This window comes from Miniopterus natalensis, chromosome 10, assembly GCF_054644295.1.
Source record: "Miniopterus natalensis isolate mMinNat1 chromosome 10, mMinNat1.hap1, whole genome shotgun sequence".
Lineage (NCBI taxonomy): Eukaryota > Metazoa > Chordata > Mammalia > Chiroptera > Miniopteridae > Miniopterus > Miniopterus natalensis.
This window is the reverse complement of record NC_142090.1, coordinates 16,699,079-16,717,666: the sequence shown is the minus strand read 5'-3', so window position 1 is coordinate 16,717,666 and position 18,588 is coordinate 16,699,079. Positions and strand designations below refer to the sequence as shown.

Here is an 18,588-nt window from a genome sequence, read left to right as displayed (position 1 = left end):
TACACTCTCACCAACAATGCATGAGAATTGCAGTTTCTTCACATCCTCACCAATGTTTGTAATTATCTGTCTTGTGGGTTTTTTTTAATCCTCACCCTAGGATATTTTTTCCATTGATTTTCACAGAGAGTGGAAGGGGGGGAGAGAGAGAGAAACATCATTGTGAGAGAGACATATTGATTGGTTGCCTCCCGCATGTCCTGGGGCCCGAGCCTGCAACCGAGGTATGTGCCCTTGGTAGGAATCGAACCTGGAACCCTTCCGTCCACAGGCCAACACTCTAACCACTGAGCCAAATCAGTTAGGGCTGTCTTTTTTATTATAGTCATCCTAGTAGGTGTCTCATTGTGGTTTTGATTTGTATTTTCCTGATGATGTTGAGCATCTTTTCATGTGCCTATTGGTACATCTTCTTTTGTACATTTTCTTTTGAGAAACGTCTATTCAGGTCTTTTGCTCATTTTTAAATTGGGTTATTTGTCCTTTTATTATTGAGTTGACTAAGAGTTCTTTATAAATTTTGGATATAAGTTCCTTATCGGTTATATGATTTGCAGATATTTGTCCTGTTCTGTGGGTTGTCTTTTCACTCTCTTGGTGATATCATTTGTAGCACAAAAGTTTTAATTTCAATGTAGTTCATTTTATTTTTTCTTTGGTTGCTTGTGCTTTAAATAGTATATCTAAGAAACCATTGCCTAACCCAAGGTCAGAAAGACTTATTCTCATGTTCTGCTGAGAGTGTTATAGTTTTAGCTCATACATTTAGGTCTCTGATCCATTTTAAGTTAAATTTTAAATATGGTGTGAGGTAGGGGGTCCAGCTTCATTCCTTTTTATATGGCTATCTCTTCTGTTTTTAAGGTAACAAGAATGTGGTAACCAGAGAGCACTTAGACCGTATGAAGAATAGTTGCATTGTTTGTAACATGGGACATTCCAACACGGAGATTGATGTGGTAAGATGAAACGAGTCATCATTGGGGGCTTTTTCTTTTCTCCTTGCCAAGAAACAAACTGGAAGAGGGAAGAGCGGGGTCACCAGCCATGCTAAACATGACTGTCCTGGCAGAGCTGTCCACAGTCTGTTCACTTACTAGCCCTATGATCTGTGCTTGTGGATAATATAAAGCTTCTTTGTCTCAACTTAATCATTTTAAATGATTGTTTTCTTCCACCCAAGCTTGATACCTACCTACACTGTAAGCCATTTTATCTTTATGTTTAGGATTGAGAGAGCTGGATAAATTCAGAACTACAAAAAGGATATAATAAATGTGAGTCAGTTTTTATAAAATGGTAGTCAGTGTTTTGGGGATGTTTAATTTTACCATTAAGGTGAGATAAGTAGGTTGGTTTAAGGAAACAAGTCAAGGGAGAGAAACCTATGGGCTGGAATGAGAACATTGCTTAAGGTTGACTGTCATATACTATGGTTTCTTTTTTCTCTCTCCCTCTTTCATTGGGCTAGGTCTCCCCTTAACTATTTTCTAAGCTATAGTAAGTGGATCTCTAGGTGTTACAATCAACTCAGTAGCATGTGTTCCTTATGTTCCTCAAACCTGGAAAATATATCACTTTGATTTTCTAATTTCATTATATTCACCCTAAAATTTTCCAATCCAACATAACACTTGGTCCAACTAAGTTGCCCAAGTAAGAGTTAATAGAAGTGTTATTTATTTCTTTTCAGACTTACCAAAGTATTTCTCAGTTTGACTTTCACTCTGGTTTTAAATTTTTATGGCACAACTGTATTTCTCTCTGGGTAAATGGCTCAAGCAAAGCATGCTTTTATCTCCACTGAGAGCTGCTCTGATTGAGCTTCAGCATTGCCAGGTAAGGAGCAGTTGATATATTGAGAGCCTGTTGGATAATATCTATTTTAAATGGTTTCTCATAATATCTATTTTAAATGGTTTCTCTTTTTAACTCTGTGCTCTGTTCTTCTATTTATAAAAATAGATGGACGAACAACCTACCAAAGCCTATTCTACCCTTGAGGTTTCTGAGTGACACAGCTCCATTTCTCTGTTTTGCAGTGACATTTTACTTATGAATCATTTAGTTAGTTCCTTTTGTTGTTGTTGTTAAGTTTCACTTATGTGCCATACTGCCCCTTTACTAAATGGTCTAAGATATTAATATTTCTAAAACTGCCTAGCACATGATTGTACTTTTTTGGATTAATCTGCTTATAGAGCCCCCAAATGGGAAAAACTTAGGGGAAGTAGCCCTGCTCTGAGCCCTAATGAGAAATTTTCTGATTAAGAGAAGGGGGAAGGAATTTTTCTTCTAAACCTCAAGAAGCCCTGAAATAAGAATTCCAAATATAGTCATGTATTTTTATATTTTTATTTTATCTCATTTCATCCTTTTGGCCACCCCATGAGGCATTATTCTTATCCTTGATTTTCAGTTGGGAAACTAAGAAGTAAAGTACATTATTCAGTCATATACATTGATTCAGAAAATGAAATTAGAACACAAAATCCATGATTTTTTATTCCTAGGCTAGTTTTTTGGTTGTAGTTTTGTTTTCCTGCATGTTATACGTTTACCTCCTCATGATTTCTAGATTAACTTCAAATTGTGATGGTGATCTCCCCTCTAAAGGCAACCCAGACTAAGTAATCTCTCAGGATAAAGGCCAGGAGACTCCTTACCTTCAATCACAAACATATATGTGACTGCTATATGCCAGGTGCTGTCTAGGTCCTTGGAATCAGTGAACAAAGCAGGCAAACGTTCCTGCCCTCATGGAGCTTGCGTTTTAGAGAAGAAAAAAACAACAATAAACATAATAAGTAAAATTTATAGAATGTTGGAAGGCAAAAGCACCATGGAAAAAAGAAAAAGTAGAGCATGGTAAGGGTAATCAAGAGTTCTGAGTTATAATTTTATTTTATTTTTGAAATACTTTTGACTTTTAGAGAGAGAGGAAGGGAGAAAGAGAGAGAGAAACATTGATCAGCTGCCTCCTGCACACCTCCCTCCAGGGATTGCCCTGACCAGTAATCAAACCAGCAACCTTTTGATGCTCAGAACAATGCCCAGCCAGCTGAGACACACCGGCCAGGGCATAGATTGCTGAGTTATGGTTTTAAATAGAGGAATCGGGTATAAGCCTCACTGAGAAGGTGATGTTTGAGCACACTTGAAGGAGTTAGTCATGGGTTTTTAGGTGAAGAGCATTTCAAGATTAGAGAACAGTCAGACAAATGCCCTGAAGTGGGAGTGGGCCTAGTCTGTTTGAGGATCAACAGTGGCTGGAGCAGAATGAGTAAGGGACAGGATGAGGTCAGAGGGGCAATGACCCAGACCTCTCAGGGTCCCATGGGTCATTGTAAGAACTTTTGATTATATTCTGAGAGAAATAGGGAGCCCTTGTAGGATATGTAGCAACCTGACTTCTGTTTTTAAAGGATGGCTTTATTTTTAAAGGATCACCCTGACTTCTATGTTGAGAGTAGGCCTAGTTTTGCAGGTATTGCTAGGTAGCTCCAGCATCTGCCAGGTACACTAGCCAAAGGCCATCTCTCAGTTCTTTTCGTGCTTTTCTTAGCAGAAGGCATATGACCAAACCAAATGGTCCAGAAAGGGAGATGCTCAGAAAAACTTTAGAAAAATTAAGCTACTCAACCTTTAATGGTAGTGTCACAGGGCATGTAAAATGAAATTTAAGGAAATAGCAAACTCAACTAATAGTTGAAACCAGAATGTTCTTTCACTATTTAGCAAATTTATATTGAATCCTTGCTCTCCTCTGTGCCAAGTGCTTGTCTGAAGAATAGCAGTGAACAAAATGCCTGCTCTCCTGGACTTTATATTCTAATGTGGGAGGCAGACAATAAATAGACAGTTATTGTCAGTTAGTGCCTAGTGTTAAAGAAAAACAGCAAGGGGAAGACATTGAGGGCACTGTTCTAGTTAGGGTGATCAAGGAAGGTCTTTTTGAGGAGATAACATTTGAACAAAAAGCTGAATGAATTAAGGAGCAAGCCACCTGAGCACTCTATTCAGAGAGGATGGTGAGTAAAAGACCCTAAAGTAGAACGTGCTTAACGCGTTTGAGGAACAGAAAGGATCCCATCTTGGCAGAAACAGAATGGGCAAGGGACTGAGGACAGAGACAACTCAAGGAGGCAGCGTGTTATGTAGAGCTTTGTAGGCCATGATAAAGACTTTAGATTTACCCTGGGTACAAGGGAAGCCATTGGGAGGTTTTGAACAGGTGACTGGCAAAATCCAACTTAATGTTTTAAAAGATGACTCTGACTCTTGTATAAGAAAACATGTCTGGAGCTTGAGTAGCGATGGGGCAATAGGAGGCTTTTTAAGTATTTCCAGTGATCGAAGGTGGTAGCTTGGATCAGATGGCTAAGCAATGAAGGTGATAAAAAGTGATATATTGTGAAGCTAGGACCAGTGGGATTTGCTAAATGGATTGGGTGCAGAGTGTGAGAAAAAGAGAGATTCAGTCAACTCAGTGTGACTGTGAAGGAGAATGAGTTGGTAAGTTTTTATCCAGATATTCTTAGTATTCAAAAATGTAAGGTTTTGGGTTTTTTTAAAAGTTGCAATGTATAGTTTTACCTAACCTTGAGATGTTGACTGCTGCATTTTAAGGAAGGAATAGCTCATCAAGAGTTGGTCGTTGAGAAAGCTTCATTTTTTCGTGAGAAATATTAGCTGTGAATACATCGGGAATTTGTGACAGGGATTGTGCGCTTAGCTGCCTTTTGGCCATGTCTTTCGCATATTACCTCTCCCTTGAAAGCAGACCTGCTTACCCGTATGCATCAATCACGTAGAAGGCCTATATGGTTGTAAGCTCACAATTCAAGTGGTTAAACCATTATGTACACATGCTTTAAAACTTTTGGTCAGCCCGGCCGGGCGTGGCTCAGCAGTTGATCATTGACCTAGGATCCAGGAGGTCGCTGGTTCGATTTCTGGTCAAGGCACATGCCCGGGTTGCGGGCTTGATCCCCAGTTGGGGGCGTGCAAGAGGTAGCCGACTAATGACTCTCTCTTCATTGATGTTTCTATCTCTTCCTCTCTCTGAAATCAATAAAGATATTAAAAAAAAAAAAAGTTTTGGTCAGCCTTGGCCAGTGTGGCTCAGTGATTAGAGTGTTGGCCCACAAACCGAAGGGTCGTGGGTTCGATTCCCGGTCAAGGGCACGTACCTGGGTTGCAGGTTTGCTCCCCGGCCCTGGTCAGGGCATGTGCAGGAGGCAGCCAATCAATTTGTCTCTCTCACATCGATGTTTCTCTCTCTCTCCCCCTTCCTCCCTCCCCTCTCTCTAAAAATCAATGGAAAAAAATATCCCCAGGTGAGGATTAACAAAACAAAAAAAATGTTTAGTCAGCCAAAGAATTACAACCCAACACTTGCTGTTGACTCTGCTTTGCAGAACAAGAACCACAGTTGTTCTCCGTGGAAAAACTGATGTGCGCCGTTCGTAATCGCGTAATACCAATTTGTGTGAGCAGAGTAACCAGCTGATTTATAGTAGGAGGTACACCTAGCTTGGGAAGGTAGTCTGCAGTAGGAAACTTTTTCCTGGTAGGTAGTTTAGTGATTGTAAACGCACAATACAGACAATTAGATTGTAAACCCACAGTACAGACAATTTTAAGAGAAATTCTCGTAAAACTATGCTAGAGCCATAGGAAACCCATTTTTAAATGGATCCTCAGGTCTTTTGCTTGTAGCATAGCCATTCCGGTGCTCTTGTCAACTGCCTCTACTAAGCATTGATCATTTTATGATGTTCCTTGATTCCACCATATATTTGTTCCCAGGGAACACTTTCTAAGACAGGAGACTCTTGTTATTCACAGAGTAGCTCTTTACTCCCAGTCACCAAGATTGCTTGTCCTCTGGAAGATTAGGAGTGTGAGACACTAAGAGCTTGAAGTACTTTAAAGTCCCATCATCTCAGTAATTCAGGGATGGGGAACTTCTTCTGCCAAGGGCCTTTTGGATATTTATAACATTATTCACGGGCCATACAAAATTATCAACTTAAAATTTAGCTATGAAAAAAGTTCCTAGATTTATTGAATTTTGAGTCCCACCTGCAGTTGCCTTGGCAGAGCCAGACCAACCCTGCTGGATGTTCCCTACCCCTGCAATAAATAGATACCAGTGTCACCACGGAGTATCTCTAGGCTCTATGTGGTTATTACCTTCCATGGTGATATTTGTAATTTAACTTCTATGCTTAACTTCTTTAACTTCCCAAAATTATCTGTTTGCTTTGATTTCTTTTTAACTCTATTTACAGTGTTTATAAAATTTATTTTCAAACTTCTAATTTTGAAGTAATATTTGCTTAGTTTAAAATTTCAAACAATAGGAATATGTTTAAAGTAAGAAGTAAAAAAGTTACATAATTGAGATTATAGTATATTTTTCTGCAACTTGATTTTTTCACTTAACAATAATGAATGGTTTCCATGTTAACACATATAGATATACTTCTTTTTTTAAACAATTGCATAATATTCCAGTATATGGAATTATCTTGATTTACTCAGCCATTTCCTTGTTGATTTACATTTTTGCTATGACAGACAACACTGGATGAACATTCTTGGGCATTTATATTTCTCAACTTGAGCAAGTGTTTCTATAGGATACAGCCTTCAAAGTGAAATTGACTGGTCAAAGATTAGGTACATATAAAATTTTGTTAACTACTGCCAGATTGGCCTCTAGAAAGGTTGAACTTGACATTTCAAGAATTTTTTTATTTTCCGTCTACCTAATAAATGGACCAGCCCATTAATACAGTTCTGAATATACTGACATATCATTATATGTCTATCTTTCCCACTAGGCTGATGATGAAAAGAAAATACAGTCCCTGTCTGTAGAGATGCTGTGAGAAATAGCTCACAGTCCAGTAGAGGAGTCCACAGTCTTAACTATAGTAGTGTCCTTTACTACAGTGACTAGAATATAGTATGTACGCAGTAACTGATTATTGTATAACTGAAATGTTTCTCTTTGTTTGCCTGAAAACTATTACTTGGCAGAACTCCTCAATTTCACCACCTTGAGCCAATAGCTGTAGTCTTAGAATATGGACTCCCTTTCTATCTTAGGCATTGCCTATTGGAAGAAGGAAGTTGTCTTCAGTCTAAACCCTGTGACTGTTATTTGATTGCTGCCATTAATAAATTTAACATTTCTTCTCTTGTTCTCGGAATATACAATATACAGAAATGGAAGGAGGGTGAGCCATTGGGAGCTTTATTCTACCATTAAGCATTTCTCTAGAGGCTACTTCACATTTGCACTTAGGTCACAAATCTTCTGTAACTTTAGGATGAACCACCATCATTAAGAAGATGGAAACTGGGACACTGGGACATGAGGGCAGAACTTGGGCCCCGGCATGCTATTTTTAGTACATTCAGCCTTTTCTAACTAATCTCACTCAGCTCTGGTCCTCCTTTTTTTGTGTGTCTCTTTGGCACTTATGTATTCAGTTTGCACTGTATTAATTTGCACTTGTTTGCATGTTGCTTTGTAAGTATTTTAAAGGCTTTTTCCCCCTCACATATGTATTGTTTTGTGTCCCCAACCAAAATAAGAGCTTTTCGAAGGCAGAAACCATGTCTTTGGTTTCTTTTGTATTTCCCATAGCACCTTTTACTGTGCTCAGCAGAGAGTGGGCGTACTGTATATGTTGTGGAATGACATCCTGAGTGATCCCTCCCTGGCTGGGCCTAAGATTAAATTTCCTGAAATGGAACAGTCCTAACCAACCCAGGACAGGTATTCTCCATCTGGCATGTTGGTTGCTCCTTTCAACCTGCTATTTGAAATGGCTTCCTTCAACACCTTTTCGTCAAAAAGTGGGACCTGGCATGGCTGATGATGTGCTTGCTGTATGTATTCCAGGCGAGTCTGCGGACACCAGAACTGACCTGGGAGCGAGTGAGGTCCCAAGTTGACCATGTAATATGGCCTGATGGCAAGAGGATAGTATTGCTGGCAGAGGTAAGACCTGAGGCTGTGAGAGAGATTTAGCTCTGACAAGGAGAGACTACAGTACTCAGATGCCCTCCTCCTCATGTTCTCATACTTTTCAACTCCTCCTGAGCACAAGCTTAACTGCTTTACCAATGGCTTTTACATGTAGCTGTGAAAGGTCTTTTCATTTTCCTTTGGCAATTAAGAAACTATTTTGGTTCCCCACTTTCACCAATTATCCTGTCTCTCTATGTCACTCTACAGGCTGAGTCAGATAATGACTATTACTGTGAAATTAATGGATAGAACTCATGCACTCTGACTGATGCTTACAAAGAGATAATGTTGATTGTGGGATGATTTAATCAGTAAGCACTGTAACTAAGTGACTGTAACTAAGGCTATCTTAGGCAAGCTCCATGTAGTCATGTCTTTGCTGATAGATTCCATTCTCCTGGATTGAGCCAGACATATAGTGTGTACCCAACTATATACTGATTGTGTGATTGAGAGTTCCCTCTCCTGGCTTCCTCTAGCTCTGATTTAGTCTTGACTTTCATTCCACTGGCCTTATATGTCAATGTTTGGCCACTTTTCCTTCCTTGAAAGCTTCTCTTTCCTAGTCCTAGATGCTTGACAGCTATAACGATGCCCCTTGTTCTTAACTTGACACTTTCTCTTCATTAGGGAAACAGAGCAAAATTACAAGAAGGATAATAATACTTTTCTCAAGTTTTGATTTTCAATCTTTTATCCCCTCTTTTTAATTAAAGAAACTGAATTTGAACATGTAAAATATATACAGTCTTCATCTAGGGGCCTTTAAATTTATGCTTGAGTATCCTTCCTGTTCTTTTTACCTTTCTTCACCTTATCTCATCTTCACAAATACTTTATGGCATCTATAAAGGGACTGAATTATTTCTTCACAAGAAAGGAATTGTACAGGGAGGGGAGGGACAGGTTGTTACATATTCATTAATTGCTTTGACGTCAGCCCACTGTCTGGTGACTTATTTCTAGTTGCCCTGGGAGGTCCATCTAGTCATTTTCGTGACAAAAGCAAGCACCACCACCCCAACTGTTTTTGGTTCCTATGGTTGAGCATAAAAGGTTGTCAAGCTTCCTAGGAAATGAGGTAGGAAAGGATAGTATTGGGGACAGTTTCTAGCTCTTCTAATCTCAGAATCATCCACTCAAAATACAAGGCTGCCCTTGAATTTAGGGGAACCAAACCGAGGAAGAAGCACAAAAATCATCACAGCTTCCTAAATCCAAAAAAATATTCCCTCTCAATCTGGAGAGCTTGCCCCTGGATTTGACTAGGTCATTGTTTAGGACAGTCTTTCAAAGGAATGTCAATACCTTAGAAGGGGGATATTCTGCTGTAGAAAGTAGGAAATTCAGACAAATGCACTCTTCTTTGGCTTCAGTATACTGTGACCATCTCTATTCCTTTTTACATAATCCCAAAGATTTTTTATCTTACCTTCATCAAATTCTCCAGAACTTTTTATGGTTTCACTTAAATGTCAATCAATTAATTTATATTTATTGAATACCTACTTTTTGTCCAGCAATGTTAGTTGGGAAGATTTGGAAACTGGCAGGCATGCTCTTCCCTCACTCCTCAAAGCCTGCAGACTTTGTCCTAACCAGTTTGTGTCTTAATCCTTGCTCTCCAGGGCCGTCTGCTGAACCTAAGCTGCTCCACAGTGCCTACATTTGTGCTTTCAATTACTGCTACTACTCAGGTAAGGCTTCCAGAGAGGGAAAGCAGGGCTGCAGAGGGTCATAAGACCATCCGGGTTTCACTTGATATGGGGTGGATTGCTGTGAATGGCACGTCAGCATCCATCTCTCTGCTTTTCTAGGCTCTTGCCTTGATAGAGCTTTACAATGCTCCGGAGGGTCGCTATAAGCAGGATGTCTACCTGTTGCCCAAGAAAATGGGTAAGCATGTGCTCTTCCATCCCCTTCCTTACCAAAGTAGCTCAGAGTCAGAGGCTAAATGAAGTTTGGGGGCATTATGTTTCTTAAGGATAGGGGGGAAAGATGTTTATCTTGTAAAGCAGGAGCTAGAATTACTAGGTTCCAATCCTCAGCGCATTTATTACATGTTGCACACGGGTTGCTTCATTGGAGTTGTGGCACTTTGCTGTGATTTTGTTCACCTGCCTGTGAATTTCAAGGGTTTTTTTCTCTTCAAGTACCTTGTATGTAAGAATCTCAAAGAAGAAAAAGATTTTCCCCAACAGAGAGGAATCATCTACCTTGTGACATCTGACTTATTCCAGTTCTAAACAGCCCTTCCCAAACTTTCTCAGACCAAGAAGACTTTCATATACACCTTCCATCCCATTGGTTCAAGCCAAAGGAAAGATTCTGAATAGCTTCTAGGAAGAGTTAAGTTATGTGGGTGTTTTGTATAAGAGAAACATTAAACTGTCTTAAATTTTTAAAGAACCTGCCTCAAGCACCTGAATTGATACAGTGTGTTTATAAGCTCCCGAAGCAAAGATCAGGGAACAAATCGGCTCCCGGTTTCTTTTTGCTTTAGCACTAAATGCAGAGCAGCTGTTAGAAGTTGACATGTTTTTCCTTGAATAGAAACTTTGGAAGGATATAAAAGATCTAGAGCAGTCCATATTCTGAATGAATATGTAGTGAAGTTAGGGAGACCAAACAAATACATAGGAAATGACATAAATTTTCTAAATAAGTAATATGTATTCAGGTAAGGGAATGTAAACAAATGCATAAGAGAACTAAGCGTACTGAAAGCAAGGCAAACAGTGTAGTATCATTTGTAGTCATTCCTTTCGAATTTACCAGATGTTACTTTTTCTGAGTGACTCAAGGTATAGAGTTTGAGAGAAAACTAAAGCTGCAGCTTCCCATTTTTTACTCCCCCCACTATGCCATCCTTTCTTTTAGACCCAAAGGCCTATTATTTCATCGCTCCCTCACCTGTCTGAGAAGGAAAGGTTCAAGGCTAAAGCAGCTTGTAAGGAAGAAAGGTTATGGCTTTGAAAAGGTTATGGGCTCGAAGCTCAAGCAACCATTCCTTAGAACTAAGGGCAGAAGTTGAGCATTTTTCATTCAGCTCCAAGAATTAGAAGGTGTTTTTCAACTTTTTAAGGCCTAACCTGGAGAGAACAGCCAGACAAGAGGCATGAATGCTTATACCAGGGCTTCTGTGGTCTGTTCCAGATGAGTATGTGGCCAGCCTACACCTGCCCACCTTTGATGCCCACCTGACAGAGCTGACAGATGAACAGGCCAAGTATCTGGGACTCAACAAGAATGGGCCCTTCAAGCCTAATTACTACAGGTGCCTTGGGTTCCCCAGAAAACAGGGAAGCCTGGGTAGTCACGAGCTTCCTTTACTGGGATTGGTCATTGCATCATCATCATATTTACATGGACTCAGAAAAATAAACCCACCCTTCCTCACTGCCACCCAAAGGAATCTTCGAGGCTTTCTCCAGACATCAGTGTTCCCTTTCCTGAATTTGCCTTTCTTCATTTCAGCTTCTTGATATGATTTTTACCTCTTTTTAGAGAAATATTGTTTTTTTTATATGGATGTGAAAAGTACCACAATTACCTACCCTCACCATACACTCCAGAAAAGTCCCTGCCTCCCTATGACACCTCTAGGCAGGCTCTTCATGTCCCAGCATCCCCACCAGCTGATAACATCACAGTGTCATCTTTCTTTTTCCCTCCAGGTATTAAGTTCCTGTAACTCAAGCCAGAAGAAGTTTTAAGGAATAGAACTCCAAGCCTTTTCTCCACTCCTATACAGGAAAGAACCCAGCAAGCTGCTTCTCCAGTCAGCTGCCCGCCGTGCTCACCCTATATGTTAGATTATTTATTTATTAAACTCTAGAATCCAGTGCCTGTCGCCTTGACCCAGAGTGGTTACTGCCCCGAGGGCTGTGAGACCTGCAGAGGACAGGCTGAGGAAGGAAAGAAATGGGGTAACCTTTCCCAGCGCATCTTTGCGTTATCTCCCATTGACTGGAGCCTTAGCATTTGTCAGGTTTCCCTTGTCCAGGCACAGGGTTAGTCCAGGGACTGCAGACTCTTTGTTGCTGGGGTTTTTCTGGAATAAATTTTCAACAGCTGCCTTTCTCAGATTTGGCTCATCCCCAGGTAAGGCCTTTTGGAAGTCACTGAATTAACATGGCCTGGGTTCCTAGTCACTGCCTTCTTTATAAAATGGTTGGAAGGAAGGATTTTTATGGCTTTGGCAAGCTACACCAAGAACTCAGCTGTGCCTGTGCTTACTGGGAGTCTCCTTTACCCAAGATTTCTTTCTTCTCCTTAAATATTTATGTCCATTTTAACACTTTCTGGTTCCAAGAGGAATGTGCCTCCATTATTTGCTCAGCTACTCTGATATTTGTCAGACATTTGTTTTGCCATCTTTCTAACCCAACTAACCTCTGCTCAGGAAGTGGGGGGCAGCTCCACTGGGGCCCATAGTTTTACTTCCCTGTCATTTAACTGGATAGTTTCCCAGGAAGCTCCCTCCAAATTGACACTGTCTCAGAAATGTGAAACATTGCTTCCTGAAACTTTCTTTTATTGCCTAAAACTACTTCTAAAACTGAGCAGGGAAAGGTATACTTTCCAAGGGATTTGGGGTATAGGGCTTTGGAAATGGGGCAGGTCTTTCAGGCCCACAGCTTAACACTGTAAAGAAGCAGAATGTATTTATTTGTCTCCTGGGAAGGTCTTTGCAGCTAAACTATACAGAGATGACACTGTAAACTGTGTCCAGATGATCAAAACTAGCTTGAGTAGGTTGGACTTCATCAGACATTCAGCCATTGATGAAACAGAAATCTGTCTCTGCAATTTGGTTGTGGTATTTCTTCCCTGTTGGGATATCTTTTTATGTTCCATCTTAGGAGTCTGTATTTCAGAAGTTGTTTCTTGAGTAACTCCAATGTTACAAACAATTAGTAATGTGAGCAGCCTGAAATTTTACATCCCACTTAAAAGTCTGATTCCTTTTGGAGACAGACCTATTGGTCTTAGGGTTCCATTGAAACCAGATTCGTTCCAAGAGTTCAAGTCTAGAGTGGCCCTGCGAACCCTGAATGAAATGAATCCCCTTTCTCCCTTCTAACCCTGATTACACTCTCAGGTTTGTTTGTTTTCCTATTTTTTTTCCTATCTTGGACTGCCTCAAAATCTTAAGACCAAGGTGACTCAGGAAAACACCAGACCACCCAGGATCACTGTAACCTCTAATTCTCCTCCCCAACCTTCACCTTCTCCAGCTTGCCCTGCTCTTCACATGTACCCTCGGAGACAGTCTGGAAGTGATCTTCCTTTTGGAGGCAGGGAGGTGGACCTTAGGTAAATGGCTCTTTGCCTCGTTTAATACTATATAGGCTCGGCCCATAGAGTCTGGTTCCTCAGAGGCCTTGTCTTAGCAAGTACTGGAAAAAGGCCACATACATGGCTATATTCTTTCATGAAGAAGATAAATGCTGAAAATCCCACAAGACCATTTAATTTTTTCATTTGCCTACCCAGTTCTGATTTTTGTATTAATTAATTGGATCTCTTTTATAAAAGATTCAGCTCTTTGTACCTTATCTTATATCCAGAGGAAATTCCATTAGGCAGATATCTGGACTCTAGCCTATTATGTTCTTAGGCCAAAAGTCATAACCTGCTGTTTCTCAGCAAAGCCTGGCTGTCTATGGAGCTTTCTATGTGCTGATCCTGACAGAGCATGCTCTGCCTTGCTGTAGTGAAGAGACCCATTGCAGATGACAAAGGAGCCACCCTGGGCTTCTAGGTTACGTTGCCAGTGTTGCTGCCCACAGTGAGGTATTTGCCTGAGTTTCGGGTGACTTCTTTCTCTCTGTGTCATCAATCATTAAGAAGAAGGAGGCCCAGGCCTCCTGAGAATTTGGGTTCTACCTTAGTGCTGGAATTTGGCCACTATTCCCTCTACCCTTGGAATGAGAGCAGATGTGTCTTCTTCCCTCAAGCTCTCACCTAGGTATCTGGAAGCATGGGAAAGAAGACTAATTATCTCTGTATGTTACCCTGGCCTGTGGGAATACTTATCATTTCCCCTATGATGAATTTGTGCAAGTTTTCAAGGTCTTTTTTTGTCTTCTTAATGGAAATATTGTTCTTTTTCTCATTTTTTTTTTTAAAGAAAGGTATCTGGTCTACCTTCTCTCTACCCTCCCACCTCCTCATCCTAGCCTCCCATACGAGCACGGCTCCTCATGGCCACATACTCCTGCAAAGCTTGTTTGCTGCTTGGCTTTTCTCTGAACAGATCTGAAATTGCTGCTCCTTTGGTTTTCTCAAAATTAACTTTGTCACAGTTTTAAAAAAGAAATCTGAATGCACTGTTGCATTAAGCTTTTTTTAATAAAGGAACATTATGGAAAGAAAATAGGCAACACCAGCAAATTGTATGTGGACAAATTCTAAACTATATATACATACATATATATATAACTAATCATCTAGTTCTCATTGTCATCTTACTGAAAGGAAATAAAACCTCTAAGAATCACCATTTCTGAAGAGGCTCTTGGAAATCTTTATGTCTAAGTGATTGTATTAGATCAGCAATAATGAACATGTAATCTCAAAAGATAAATAAAATATTCTTAAAATGGATTCCTGTTTTGAGAGTATTCCTTGCTTCTATGAACTAATTCAGAGATGAGAGTGGTTTCTGGGCAACAGGCTAAAGAGCCTGCTATAGGGCAAGGATGTGAAAAATTGAAGCGGTTACCAATAGGCATGTTCAATGGCCTTAGCCTTTAGCCCCTATTCCATGGTGGGTCATTCCACTAATAAATCCACCCATCCCCTGTTACATGTATAAAATATACTGCTTTCTCAGAACCACCACTCTGGGGAATTGAGAAGTGTAGACTTAAGGCAGAGAAACTAAAGTCTCTTTCTAGGTTCCCCAAGCCTCCTGTGTGCTATTTTTAGCTGGAGAGCACAGAGGCTAGCATCCCTGGTTTGGGACCAAAGGACCCTGACATCCAGCCTGACAACATACAACCAAAGGGAAGAAAGAAATTAATCTGGCAGAGATTTGTCACCAAGTCAGGTTTTGCCTGACTAAATCAGTAACCAGAGGATGAGCCCAACTCCCTCTTCTTTCTCAACTACCAGAGTAGCCATTTCTGAGCAGCTGCCCGGTAGCCAGCTTCTTTAGTTGGTAACCTAAACTAAAGTTCTCTACAGTTCTGCATTCTGTAATGAGATGTTTTCTCATTACATCCACACCTGACTGATAGGGAGAGAAGGCTGTTCTGTTCTTTTTCTACTACTTTACCTTGGCTGCCTGATATCCTAAAAAATTAGGTTAAGACTTCCTGCATCTTATTTTTAAGCTTTCTCTGTCAGATGTTACCTATTTAATCACATATCTGACCTCCCTGGGTTAAAGTGGAGTGCTTATATGGGAAAGGGGTATGTTTGTCCTTATAATGTACCTATTTATACCTCCAGCCCTCTACCAGTAGCCTCAGGAAATGAATTTTTAGAGGTTTAAAAATAACTCAGCATGGGAGCCATCTATGCAAGATGGAAAAACTTATAGACCAGCCCCTAATTATCTCCTAGGTATATTTATGGGCACCCCTGTGGTTAATGGTATTGATAGCTATCGCTTCTTTGTTGACAAACTAAAAGAGAGTGTATGCCAATTCCATGACTTATAGTTTCAAAGTTTTCAGTTAATCTGGTTTCTTGTTACTTCTTCCAGGAGCTGTTTCCAGATAGCTTCTTCCTTATGACAAGCTCTGAAACTCTGGACCTATAATGATCAGACAGATGCCTGATATTTGCTGTTGTCCATTCCACTGGTTGTGGAAAAGATAATGGATTGAGGTTTCTCCTCATGTTGATTCTCTGGAAACTCCGTATCAGTTTTTAAAAACCCTTCTCTGAAAATGAAGCCAGGTGGAGCTCTAGACTCAACAAAAAACTTTACATAGGGGCCAGAGGGTACTTGAGAGCTGTCCTTAATCCTACTTCCAACTGAAGATCACTCTGCTTCCTTTACCCTAGGCAGGCTAGAAAGGAACAAGGGGCCACTCCTATCTGCCACTACTGTTGCGGGTCCTGCTGATTGACTAGGCTCACAAAAGAGAACATGATGTTCTGGGCCTGTCAATCCTAGAGCTCTGACAGTTTAGGAGGAGATGTATTGAGAAAAGGGAAGGTAGAATAATTAATTCTTTTATTAAGAAACCCTAATGGGCTGTGCAATGGCAGATTTACCACACTGAAGCAGTGGTGAGCTAGGCGTAGGTTGTGAATTTTAAAGCAGAGTATGAGTCCTTAAGAGCTGAACAAATTATACCCTGAGAAGAATTCCAAAATCAAATAGTTTAGGCCTTGAGCCAGGGAATTTCTTGGAAATCCATATTAATTCAATTCTGTTGAACCAGTGAGTCTCAACCCCAGGAGATTTTGCCCCTCTGGGGACATTTTGCAATATCTGGAGACTTTTGGTTGTCACACTAGGGGGAAGGTACTATGGGCATCTAGTGAGGAGAGGCCAGGGATTCTGCTAAACATCCTACAATGCATGGGACAGCCTCCACAACAAATAATTTTTCAGTCAATAGTAAAGAAACCCTGTGTTAAACACGTGAGGCATATAAAAACGAATAAAACTTGGCCCTGCTCTTGAGCTTATGTCCAGGTTGTAGGTGGAAGGTGGGAAGTGGGGCTGAGAAAGGAAAGGGGAAACGGTGGGAGGGTACAATAGAGATGTTGGGGACCAGGAAGGGAAAAGAACTCAGCTCCAAGGAGTGCTCGCTCTTCAACTCTGCCTTGACCTGTCACCTACTAACTAGCAGAGGAAAATGTGAGGGAAAGGGGGTTAAGAAAGGAACAGGATTGTCCCTAAGATATAAGAAGAGTAACTCCTTCAGGCCCCTTCCTTTGGGATATAGTGGAAAATATAAAGATTTTGGATCCAGGCTGACTTGGCTGGGCACCAACACTGCTTGAATGGGTTAAGGAGGTTCAAAAGGAAGGCTTTCTGGAGGAGGAGGTGATGCCTAAAATAGAATCTTTAAGGAAGAACAGAAGTTAGCCAAGAGAAGAACAAAAATTTCCTCCACAGAGAACAGCACATTCGAAACGACTGAAACAAGATCGAATACGATACCTTGAGAACTGCAAGGAGTAATTAATCTCTGTGAGTCCCGACTTCCTCATCAGCAATACCGGATTCATGGAAACAACCGGTCAGGGCGAAGTGTGACAGACCTGGAAAGGGCCTGGTGCAGTGCCCGGAAAAAGTGGCAGTTCAACAATCCCACCCATTGCCCTCAGGCTGCTTACGTGGGGCTACTATTATCAACCCAGACTGCATTTACTGCAGAGTGGGCAAGCCACACGGCCTCGTTTGCCCAGGAAGAATCTTAGAAGAATAAAGCGAAGGACTGGACCGGGGGTGAGGGTGGGGCCGGCGCACTTGCTCTCCATTCAGTTTCAACTCCCGAGATCACAGCAGGAGGAAGGGAAAGGCAGAGGGCCAGGAGCGGCCCTGAGAGGCACCCGCAATTTCAGTGAAGTGAAAATGCCCCACCCCACCCCTTAACCCCCAGTCTCCCAGCCAAATCCTCACTCCGAGCAGGTTGAGTGCTCTTCATAAATCTCAGCTTCCAGAGAGGGTGAGTCCCTCGTTTCTTGCGGTGTCCTTGGTCACCCGGGGGTGCCATCCCTTCCCTGCGACGGAAGCGGGATTAGGGACGAATGAAGCTCGGGGCAGAGGTCTGTGGTAATGGGGAAACAGATTGCCGCGGAGCAGGAGGCGAAGACTAGAGCTCCCCGAAAAGGCCGCTGTTTGGGAGGGGATGAGCGCTGAGGGGCACCCAGTGAGAAGCGGAGGGATAACCTCCTTGAGCTCAAGGCCCAGAATTCGGGAGGTAGAGCTGGGAGCCAACCCAGGAGCCCACCGCTACCAGAAGCGCCGCAGGACCAGGAAAGAAAAAAAAAAGAAGAAAAAAAAGGAGGAAAAAATCCTTGGATTGAGCCCCCACCTCGTCCAAGTCCCGCTCCGCGGCCGAACAGCCAATCGCGCTGCGGGGCGGGGCTGCGGCAGCGGCCGCAGCCAATAGCTGTTGAGAGGGTGGGACCTTCGAGGCGGCGCGCGGCGGCAGGGTAGCCTGGGGCAGAGACCGCGGAGCAGCTGAGGGGAGCCGCTGACCCGAGCCGCATGGAGGACCCGGTGGCGCCCGGGACCGGGAGCCCGCCCGCCAATGGCAACAGCAACGGCAACGGCAACGGCGGCGGCAAAGGGAAGCAGGCGTCGCCTAAGGGCCGGGAAGCGTTCAGAAGCCAGCGGCGGGAGTCGGAGGTGAGGAGCCCCGGGAGCTTCTGTTGGGGCCAGGAGATGCCCTCCGGGGGAAGCGGTGGCTGAGGTGACCTGGTCTGGTTCCCCCACCTGCGCCCCGAGTCGCCCCTTAGAGCGGGCGCCTGCGGGGTCCGCCGCATTCTGGACTCTGGGCTGTGCAGCACCTGACCCCTCTCCACCCCTCTCCTGCCGCGAGCAGGTCGGGGGCCTTCTA

General features: G+C 42.2%; 2 protein-coding genes across 2 annotated transcripts in view; both read left to right on the top strand.

Annotated features, from left to right (window-relative positions):
- The window catches only part of AHCYL2 (adenosylhomocysteinase like 2), a 146,582-nt gene extending 131,920 nt beyond the window's left edge, over positions 1 to 14,662 (top strand). The window contains exons 12-17 of the mRNA XM_016213333.2: positions 865 to 959; positions 7,922 to 8,020; positions 9,679 to 9,747; positions 9,868 to 9,946; positions 11,207 to 11,327; positions 11,728 to 14,662. Of these exons, the coding sequence (XP_016068819.2) occupies positions 865 to 959; positions 7,922 to 8,020; positions 9,679 to 9,747; positions 9,868 to 9,946; positions 11,207 to 11,327; positions 11,728 to 11,734 (470 nt within the window). The 3' untranslated portion in view covers positions 11,735 to 14,662. The remainder of the gene's footprint in view (positions 1 to 864; positions 960 to 7,921; positions 8,021 to 9,678; positions 9,748 to 9,867; positions 9,947 to 11,206; positions 11,328 to 11,727) is intronic.
- A 3,574-nt stretch (positions 14,663 to 18,236) lies between these two features.
- STRIP2 (striatin interacting protein 2) overlaps positions 18,237 to 18,588 on the top strand; it is a 44,281-nt gene continuing 43,929 nt past the window's right edge. Inside the window, exon 1 of the mRNA XM_016213332.2 lies at positions 18,237 to 18,377. Within this exon, the coding sequence (XP_016068818.2) occupies positions 18,237 to 18,377 (141 nt within the window). The remainder of the gene's footprint in view (positions 18,378 to 18,588) is intronic.